The following is an 11,007-nucleotide window of genomic DNA, read 5'->3' on the forward strand; positions in this document are numbered from 1 at the left end:
AGAAGCTGCTGAAACACAGGTGTCGTTATCCACAGTCAAACGTGTTTTGCATCTCCATGGACTGAGAGGCTGCCGTCTAAGAAGGAAGCCCTTGCTCCAAAAGCGGCACCTTAAGGCTCGACTGAAGTTTGCTGCTGATCACATGGACAAAGATAAGACCTTCTGGAGGAAAGTTCTGTGGTCAGACGAAACAAAAATCGAGCTTTTTGGCCACAATGCCCAGCGATATGTTTGGAGGAGAAAAGGTGAGGCCTTCAACCCCAAGAACACCATGCCTACAATCAAGCATGGTGGTGGGAGTATTATGCTGTGGGGCTGTTTTGCTGCCAATGGAACTGGTGCTTTACAGAGAGTAAATGGGATAATGAAGAAGGAGAATTACCTTCACATTCTTCAACATAACCTAAAATCATCAGCACACAGGTTGGGTCTTGGGCACAGTTGGGTGTTCCAACAGGACAGTGACCCCAAACACACATCAAAAGTGGTAAAAGAATGGGTAAATCAGGCTAGAATAAGGGTTTTAGAATGGCCTTCCCAAAGTCCTGACTTAAACCCCATTGAAAACATGTGGACAATGCTGAAGAAACAAGTCCATGTCAGAAAGCCATCAAATTTAACTGAACTGCACCAATTCTGTCAAGAGGAGTGGTCAAAGATTCAACCAGAAGCTTGCCAGAAGCTTGTGGATGGCTACCAAAAGCGCCTAATTGAAGTGAAAATGGCTAAAGGACATGTAACCAAATATTTAGCACTGCTGTATGTATATTTTTGACCCAGCAGATGTGATCACTTTTTTCTGTTAACCCATAATAAAGTCATAAAAGAACCAAACTTCATGAATGTTTTTTGTGACAAAGTATCTGTTCCAATCACTCTATCAGAGAAAAATCAGAGTTTTAGAAATAACAGGACACTCGGTAGAGCCATTATATTATATTCTTCACAAGTGTATGTAAACTTTTGACCACAACTGTATAAAGGGGGTGGCAGTAGAGCTTCTGTGATTGGTCACATCAGAGAGTGCTTGGTTGCTTGGTTATCAGAGAGTTACCATAGTAACCAAAGGTTTTAAAGATGGCAATATTGCTCAAATCAACAAAATATTAAAGAATCATTAAATATGTGGAATAGTTCATTCTTTCCTTTTTTCATCAGTGGTTTACACACTGGCTTGGCAGGCAAAATGTCACTGGTTCGATTGCAGCCGGAGATACAAATCAGGGTTGTGCCTGGAAGGGCATCTGGTATAAAACTCTGCCATATCAAAAGATGCTGAGCTATCCGGTGTGGTGACCCCTTGTGACAAGGGAGCAACTGAAAGTAAAACACTGTTTTGCTTTGTCTTTGTGTAAAGTGTCCTTGAGTGTTTTGAAAGGCGCTTTTAAATAAAATGTATTATTATTATTATTATTATTATTATTGTTAATGTTTTGTATAGAATCATAACAAAATGTGACAAAATGTGAAAAGTTCAAAAGACTATGCGGCTGTTTAGCTGTGCCTGTCCGTCTGCCATCAGCTGAGAGAGATGCCGGTCAACTCTCTGGAGAAGCCGTGGACGGTAGACCCCTCTGAGGTGGCAGAGCGGCGGGATCTTAGGGACAGTCGCCTGGTGTTCAGCATCGATCCACGCGGCTGTGAAGATGTAGACGACACGCTGTCTGTACGCAAGCTCCCCAACAGAAGGCTGGAGCTGGGAGTTCACATTGCTGATGTCACTCACTTTGTCAAAGAGGGCTCGCTCACAGACTTGGAGGCACGTTCAAGGTGAGGAACTGGTTGGAGTGGTTGGGTAGAGTAGGTGGGATAAAGGATAAAAGAAAAGCTACCTTACAGCATCTTGCATAAGTGTTCAGAGGAGCTTTCAGAAGTACAAAGAGGCAAGAAAGTTGTTGCCTGAATTAATGTTGCATCAGTAGCATGCCTTGTAGCGCAATTATAAATAACACAGAGGGCCACCTTAAATAAGGCTCGTGTCTGATGTGAAGCATTAAGCCTTAAATGTCTATCATTTAATCACATGTAGACGGACTTCACAGGGTCCATGATGGCTTTGAAAGTATCACTGGCACCAGGAATTGAACCAATGGTCAGCACGTTGTTGGTTCAATCCCTGGTGCCTTCGGGCTTCATGTTAAAGTCACCTTGCACAAAATACTTAACCCCCAAATTTCCCTGGATGCATCCATTAGCGTGAGTGTGCATGTGAGAGAAAATGCTTAAAGGTATAGACTAACGCGCTGTATGAATATGTGTGTGAATGGACGAATGCTGGTCGTGCTAAAAGCTGGTTGGGGTTCTCACAGTAGAGAACTGCTACACACAGAACACGGTGGTCCATGTTGTTATGAAGAACTTGTGCTCATTTTGACTACGATGCCATTAACAGGACAGGGGAATGTTTCCCGCTGTGGGAAAGCCTTAATGATTTTCACTGTGGCCTTCATAAACATATATTACTACGGGACATGGCAGCCATACTTGTACACAACATTCAACCAGAAGGTCATGCAGCAAAAAAAGGAAAAATGAGTCCGCTTACAACTAAATTAGTTTTATTCTACTGAGTGGTAGAAGTAAAGAACAGTGTGTCACACATCATTTGTTTTCAGATCCCCTTTGTACAGTTAAGGGTGTCAGGAAAACACCGGAGGTCACATGATGGCAAAGGTTTTTTCCAGACCTTGAGTACCTGATGTTAATGGTTTGTCTATAATTGGCTTTCAGTGCATCTTATTGATAAAGAGGATGATGATGCAAGACAGTTGAACCACAGTAATAGAACAAGAAGATATTCATCTGTGTTTATGTACAGATATATGCACATGTTCTGATTTATTTATTTATTTTGTGCTGTATTGTACAAATGAATAAAACTGAGTTTAAAATATCTGCAGTAAATGAAGTGAAGGTCGGGGCTGCAAAAGTAATGCTTGCACTTGATCTCCACAAATTTTCCTTCCTGGGAACATGCAGCGATGACACCATGTGACAGGGAAGCAGCCCAAAACAATTTGTATCACAGCTGAACGGCCGACACATCTGCAGCAAATGCATTCTGCTGTCATCTCGGTGTAATCTCGCTATAATCCAAAATCTCTACGGAATTCTTTCAGCACCTTGTTGAGTCCTGGAAGTGAAGAAAGGAGTGTTCAGAAGGCAGAGTGTCTAACCCAGTGCTAATAAAATGTATCTGATAAAGGCTGGTGAGCGTAGTCTGCAGATAAATTAGTAAGAAGGTCCATGAAGTGCATGTAGTGTTTTAAAGGCAGCAGCAGCAGCAGCATGTACAGAAGATGATTGAGAGCCGAGTGAGGAGAGAAACTAGCGTGTAGACTGTTAACAACGTGCACTTATAAAATAATACTGAAATCTTACTATATATTTTTTATGTTGTGATTTTTTTTTTGGTCCTCTGCTTTCTCTCTGACTTACTCTAAAATTCCATTTTACGTTTCATAGCTGTCCACAAAGCAGCGTGCAGATCACCCACCTGTCCAACTCGCCTCCACACTTTAAAGAAGTAAATTAAAATCTCATGATTGTGGTTTGAAGCCTTAAATTCTATTTCAGAAAATGGGGAATATTTATTAAATCATAAGAAAAACATTTTGCTTATTTATTTCATCCTTCCTGACTTATTAATAAACAGAAGGATGAAAATGACAAAGGTGGAACAAACTCTGAATATTTAGTACTTATTTTCAAATTATGTCTCACTTTTGATTAGAAAGAAGATGATAAAGCTGCTGCTTTGATCTCATTGCCTTTTTATATTTATTATGTCACTTCTTAAGGGCTACAACCTACTACCTGGCAGACCGCAGGTACGACATGCTGCCTGCTATTCTCAGCGCAGACCTTTGCTCACTGCTGGGAGGTGCTGACAGGTTAGTAGACTTCCCATCACACGTTTCATTTTCATATGCTTAAAATGCATGCTAGTTGTGTAACTGACACTTTCAAATTCAGGTATGCAATGAGCGTGCTTTGGGAGCTTGACGCAGAATCCCTTGAAGTCCAAGAGGTCTGGTATGGTCGTACACTCATCCGCTCCTCCTATCAGCTCCACTACGAGCTGGCTCAGGCGCTCCTCAACGGAGAACAGGTTGAGGTAGCGGAACTGGCCAACCTGGGTCCTCAGGAAAAGGGTTCTAAGCTAGCTCAACTCACTGAGGCACTTGAGATGCTCACACATGTAGCCAGACATCTTCGGGCAAAGAGGGACAGAGGAGGAGCGCTGGAGCTGGAAGGAGTGGAGGTATGATTGGTTCCTTGTATCTTTATAGAGTATTTTGTGTGTTTTGGTAATGTGTGTACTTAACAGTAAGACTATATAAATAAAGACTGCAAACATTTAAGGTTCATGTTCTTAATTGAAAGCGTAAGCATGTTATAGCTGAGTGTCTAACCCTAACACATCGTCATTACTGGCGTCTAACATACGACACAAAATGATTCAATGAATCTTAAGTGAATCAAACAAACAAAGTAAACCGTGCACATAGCTTCAGTGGAGAGAAATCCATTCTGCACGTTAAAAACTGGAACCACTATCTTTCTCGCACATTTCAGCTGCAGAAGATTCTCCCTTCTAAGCTTCTGTCTAAGTGAAAGTTTGACTTAACCTCTGTGTTTGGTCATTTTGTCAGATGACATCATGGTTAGAAAATTCAGTATCAGTCACCACAAGACACTTCATACAGCCGAGGGGAGGACATCAGGTCAAAGACACCCTGTGGAAAAGGGCCAGGGATTAATGATAACTAATGATTAAATGGAGATTGGTCTATAAACATGTAGTCAGTGATAATGATGACAAAGAGGTGATGATGTTCGGCGTCATCATGGGAATCCCCCGGCAGCCTACGTCTATTGCAGCATAACTAAGGGAGGATTCAGGGTCACCTGGTCCAGCCCTAACTATATGCTTTAGCAAAAAGGAAAGTTTGAAGCCTAATCTTAAAAGTAGAGATAGTGTCTGTCTCCTGAATCCAAACTGGAAGCTGGTTCCACAGAAGAGGGGCCTGAAAACTGAAGGCTCTGCCTCCCATTCTACTTTTAAATACTCTAGGAACAACAAGTAGGCCTGCAGAGCGAGAGCGAAGTGCTCTAATAGGGTGATATGGTACTACAAGGTCATTAAGATAAGATGGGGCCTGATTATTTAAGACCTTGTATGTGAGGAGCAGGATTTTGAATTCTGGATTTAACAGGAAGCCAATGAAGGGAAGCCAAAACAGGAGAAATCTGCTCTCTTTCTAGTCCCTGTCAGGACTCTTGCTGCAGCATTTTGGATTAGCTGAAGGCTTTTCAGGGAGTTTTTAGGACATCCTGATAATAATGAATTACAGTCGTCCAGCCTGGAAGTAATAAATGCATGAACTAGTTTTTCAGCATCACTCCGAGACAGGATATTTCTAACTTTAGAGATGTTGTGCAAATGGAAGACAGCAGTCTTACATATTTGTTTAATATGTGCGTTGAAGGACATTTCCTGGTCAAAAATGACTCCAAGGTTCCTCACAGAGTTACTGGAGGCCAAGGTAATGCCATCCAGAGTAAGAATCTGCTTAGATACCATATTTCTAAGATGTTTAGGACTCAGTACAATAACTGAATGAATTTAGACGCAGGAGTCTTCCAGGTCTTTATGTTTAGTTTGTTTTTTTTGCTGTGTTATTTACAGAATTAGGCGTCAGATTTACAGATGGATACCGTATATTTCTTTTCATTGATAATAAATTATAGTACGGTCTAATAGAGACGTTATTTTTAAAATCGGGCGTCTAAGCAGAACACGTTCCTCAGCAGAAAACATTTTATCAGAAAGTCATTTCAGTGAGAATATTGGAGTAAAGAAACCAAGCACTCCACTGTGAAACCACTGACAGTTTTCACATTAGATCACAGCCATTTATTTACAGCGGCTGGTTGGCCATCTGTTAAAACCTCATATGGACAATTCCTGTTGTTCTATAAGATGCTCTCTAATAGGATGTCTTGGATTTATTTATTATTCAGTTATTGCATTCCTGTTATGGCTGTACGCACACAGAATATTGATATGGAGTAAAAATGATTCTCTCGGGTTGCTTCTGGGATAGTGGAAAAACCAATATATTTCTAAAAGTATGTTTAATGATTGAGCTGCCACCCAAAAATCAAGTTCTTATCTTGACAAAGCTGGATTATTGACCGCTGGTGAAACATCTGTTGTCCTGAAGGATAAGGACAACAGATGTTTCATCTTGATCTGTTATATAAAACGGCCAAAACTGTGTTCAAATCCAAACTTTCTGGCTTCTTTTGGTTCCTGCTGAAGTGCTTTGGGTCCCCTCAGTTCATCCTTAGTCTGAGAAAAGTTTTGTTCTCTCTTTAAGGCACATTTCCTTTGAGCTAACTCTCTTCTGATTGGCTGTCCACTATAAACAAAAAGCATGAACAGCAGATCGGTGGCGTTTCTGTGCCCATGAGCAGAGCTGTGTGCCTGTTAGGGATATGTGTTCTTACTGGTATGATAGAGAGCTGAACGTAGGAAAGACAGTAGACTGTTTTCAGGTTGAGATTCATTCACATTTGGTTCTCCGTGCAGCATTTGTTCCTGTGGAATGGTGCATGTTCAACTGAGTTAAAGTAAACTGTAGTAAAATGTGGCCCACTGATGCATTTTCATATTCTTTTTCATTGAAGTCACGTTAGAAGCATTTTCCCTTTTCAGGTGGGTGCCCAGCTGGATGAGGAGAGGAACATTACGGCCCTGGTCCCTCGTCAGCCCCTGGAGGTCCATGAGACCGTGGCAGAGTGCATGATTTACGCCAACCACTGGGTGGCCCGCAAGATCCAGGAAGCTTTCCCCAACCAGGCCCTTCTAAGGCGTCACCCACCACCACAACAGGAGCTATTCAGCCAGCTGGTGGACACTGCAAAGGCCAAAGGTTTCACCATTGACACCAGGTAATGTTTTTGACTGTTCAGTATAGAAACTGAGGAAATGCATATTGTAGTCCAATGCACATCATGTTCAGACACACAAGTGTGTGAACCTGAAATGTTTGATAACACGGGGACACACTGAGGTGTCACATGAGCAGTCAGACAAGAAGAAGACATGTTCCTTCAGCTCAGGTTGAGGTTGAAGCCAAATATGCTTCCAAGCCAAAGACTAGAACATATGATGAAGCATATCTCGCCTTTGGCTTCAGCTTCACAACAGTTGTCGTGGCAAGGTCGGCCTCCCCGACAGAATTAGTTTCCCCTGCGTCGGGAGCACACGCTGGGCTGTCCAAATCACGGACAACAGGATCCCACATTCTTGATTTTCAGTTCACAGACACTTCTTATAACGACTATCTACTCCTGAAACTTTGGAGGTTTTAGCTCTTTACACAGTAAAGTTACAGGATAAATATAATTATCAGGCAAAATGTCCTTCGTTTGTTAAAATAATCCCGTCTGATACCACGTGAGGACAATAAATACTTCATTTTCTGTTGTAACCCTTAAACTGACTGGTAATGTAACGACACTCAGGTTTCACTTTTTTACAAAACTAAAACATCACTACTTCCACGTCTGACTGTTTGTAATGGAGGCGGCGTAACCTGGATCCACACTCCGTGCCCAGCGAACGCTCGCCACGCAGGGGGAACACATTCTGTCGGTGATACCGACCTCGGCACAACGCTGATCCTGCCGCAGTTTGTTCCCCGGTTCAAATCCCGGACAAACAGGATCCCACAGCTGTTTATGCTTTTCAACCCGTTTTGCACAGAGAGCAGTGTTGAATATTCTCACACGGGAACAAAACAAACAACTCTACGTCAAATAATTAAAGATGGTTTGTTTTTCTGTTTTTTAAAAGAGGCAGGGATTTATTTAATTACAACCTGTAATCTATTACAGTTAACTTTTATTTGTTTAACTGTTTACAAAAGGTCTGAGGATCTGAGGCGTGGAATGAACTGCAATGGAGTTTGAAAACAAAATATGAATGTGCGGTTGGAGGATTGTGGGGGGGTTAAACCAACAGCAGAACCGGTCCCAGGACAAGAGACATGGTGATGCAAGTAGCTACGTGTCGCTGACTGCTGAGATGAGAGGCCTCACTCATCCCTGGTTTCTGGCTCTGTTCCTTCAGGTCCAACAAGGCTTTAGCTGCCTCACTGGACCGAGCTGTGGACCCACAGGACCCCTTGGTGAACAGGTTGTTCAGAATGATGGCCACCACTGCTATGTCACAGGCTCTGTACTTCTCCACTGGTGCTCATCCTCAAGACCAATACTACCATTATGGTACGATACCTCTGCGCAGCTTTTATGGGCTCCACTAGAGTTTCAGTGTGACTGTGGGTCAGTCCATCCATCACACGTCTGCACACACTTGTCCAACGTCTGTTGTTTGTGAAGAATTATTCGACTGAGAACTAAAAAGAAGGCTAACGTGCTGATATTTGCTTCGTTGTCGTAGGTCTGGCTCTGGATCGCTACACACACTTTACCTCACCCATCCGTCGGTACGCAGACATTGTCGTGCACCGCCTTCTTACCGCAGCCCTGCACATGCAGAGGGGCGTAGTATCTGGTAAAGCACCAGCCAGTAACAAAGAAGTGGAGGAAATGGCTCACCATGTCAACAGCAAGAACAGGGTCAGGGGTGTTTTGTTTGTGTTTTTCAATGATTCATCTCTTACTCTATTAACAGAAGCTGTGCTGACGTCTGTGTTTCATTTGCAGGCAGCACAGGCAGCCCAAATGCGATCCACAGCACTGTTTCAGTGTCTGTTTTTCAGAGAACGAGACCCTCAGACAGACCCGTGCTGTGTGGCTGACGCTGTTGTCTACTCCATTCGAGACAACGGTGTCTTGGTGTTTATCCCAGAGTAAGAACCTTCAGTCCTGTGTTTTGTTCTGCAGTCTTCTTCTTTTCCTTTGTTTGATGGAGCTGTACAACAGCTCACAGATGGCCAACCACTCGTGTATTTTTAATAGACGAATTCAAAGTTTATGACAATGAATGAATTTGTTGGAAGATGTAATTGCACGCTAATCAATGTATATTTAACAGTATACACGCTAGTTTTATTTTCTCTTAAAAAACCTCAAAACGAGTTTTAAATTGTATAAATTTACTAAACTAATTGCTTAAACATTTATTGTGAGCAGGGAAAATCAGCTAAAACCCCAAATCGTTTCTGTACCAGGCTTTAAATAAGTTAATTGCACTGCTGAAGTTGAGTCTGTGGGGAGGGACGGTGCTTTGGAGCCAGCCTTGTGTTTGTGGCACTTCTACGTTAGCTTAGCTAACCTCTGGAGGTTGCTGCTTGTTTATTGCAAGGAAAGTGTAATTTAATAACATCAGTGTTCTCCATGCTTGTGGTGTTTGTACAGGGATATGCAATATTAACAGTTTATTAAAATGTAACCTGTGGTCATTTTGAGAAGGCTGTAGAATCCATGTAATGATTAAAATCACAGGGCACAAAGCAGGTTGAGTAATATCACTGAGTAAGTAAGGCTGCCTCTGACCACAGCCATGTTGTTCACAGGTATGGTGCGAAGGGGCCTGTGTATCTGAAGAACAAAGAGGGCCTGGTGGTGGTAGCGGGACAGGACGGCAGCTGTGATTGGCAGGGTGGCACTGTGCGAAAATACCCGGACCGCATTACCACCACCTCCAGCTGTGGCACCTCCACCTTCAAACTGTTTGACCACATCACCGTAAGTCACAGAAGACACGAATCAATCATTTTAGAAGGTTTCCAGCAATGCAACGCCTAAAGGCGACGACTCCAAATATATATGTGTGTATGAATCACAGGTTCATACGACTGCTGGATCTTTTGTGGTCCAACATTAAGAGACTTTTTATGATCTAGTTGTGATAAAGTGTTGTGTGGTTGCTGCTTTGTTAGCTAATCTCAAGGTAACAAAACGTCAGTAAGATGAATGAGACGAAACTCATTCCTGAAAATAAATCATTTAAAGTTATTCAGTTTATTGTTTTTAAATATTATATGAAAACAAAAACATAAGTGTGTGTGGGGGGGGCTCTCCTCCAAGACAAGAAATGTAATGCTTCCAATCTGTGGCGTTTCTACAGTGGGCGGTAATTGTCTATTGTTTTCTCATAAACGCCTTTAAACGCTGCACGGTCGCACTCTCTCTCTCGCACTCGATAAATGATCCATTGTTGATCTGCACACGTTTGTTACCACAAACGTCGCATGCACTTATGTCATTGTCATGAGACACTCTTGCAAACAAACTCACGGTTTAGTAACACAGTAGAGCAGCGTGTTTACGGGACAGTAACAGTAATCCAATTACCTTTTTTGCAATAGTAATCCCTTACTTTACTCGTTACTTGAAAAAAGTAATCTAATTATGCGTTGCTGCCCATCACTGGTGTCAAGTTATATTAAGTTCAGGCATGTTACACACGATGATTGTGAGGAATGAGTGCATGTGATTTAAGCAAAAAGAGCAGGAAACATTACCCTAAGGTTAGCTAACAAAAAGAAACTGAAGTAACGGTGTGTTATTCTCACATCTTTGGCTTTAAGACATGAAAAGGTGACAGAGTACTGCTGCTTCCACTGTTATCAACATCTTTTCTTTCTTTCATGGATTTATCCTGGGATCATAAATGTCAAAGGGCAAAGGCAATGCTAACAACATAGCTTACTGATGGATGATGATGGATGACACATGTGGCCAAAACAAGATAGAAAGAAACATTAGCCCAAACACAACTTGTCCACCACAGCATTGACTGCTGTCAAGCTATGATCATATCAAACAAAGAGATGATGATGATATTCAAAAAACAAATCAACAAAACAACAACCTCACTGTGACACTTGACCGAGGTCACAGTGTTAATGAATGTTTTTCTCCCCCTCTGCTCCAGTCTCCACGTCGTGTGAATGTTAGAAAGCACAGTAAAGAAAGTTCGTGTACGGATGGATGAACGTTTGTTACATTGGATACGTATGTGTAGCA

At 42.1% G+C, this 11,007-nt stretch overlaps 1 protein-coding gene across 2 annotated transcripts in view; it reads left to right on the forward strand.

Annotated features, from left to right (window-relative positions):
• dis3l (DIS3 like exosome 3'-5' exoribonuclease) overlaps positions 1 to 11,007 on the forward strand; it is a 34,407-nt gene that overhangs the window by 21,647 nt on the left and 1,753 nt on the right. For both annotated transcript variants that reach the window (XM_040002158.1, XM_040002159.1), the window contains 8 exons: positions 1,523 to 1,770; positions 3,801 to 3,893; positions 3,976 to 4,264; positions 6,725 to 6,960; positions 8,144 to 8,298; positions 8,474 to 8,652; positions 8,740 to 8,885; positions 9,552 to 9,723. In XM_040002158.1, coding sequence (XP_039858092.1) covers positions 1,523 to 1,770; positions 3,801 to 3,893; positions 3,976 to 4,264; positions 6,725 to 6,960; positions 8,144 to 8,298; positions 8,474 to 8,652; positions 8,740 to 8,885; positions 9,552 to 9,723 — 1,518 coding nt within the window. The remainder of the gene's footprint in view (positions 1 to 1,522; positions 1,771 to 3,800; positions 3,894 to 3,975; positions 4,265 to 6,724; positions 6,961 to 8,143; positions 8,299 to 8,473; positions 8,653 to 8,739; positions 8,886 to 9,551; positions 9,724 to 11,007) is intronic.

The sequence above is a fragment of the Simochromis diagramma genome, unplaced genomic scaffold (genome assembly GCF_900408965.1).
Source record: "Simochromis diagramma unplaced genomic scaffold, fSimDia1.1 OVJJ01000430.1, whole genome shotgun sequence".
NCBI lineage: Eukaryota > Metazoa > Chordata > Actinopteri > Cichliformes > Cichlidae > Simochromis > Simochromis diagramma.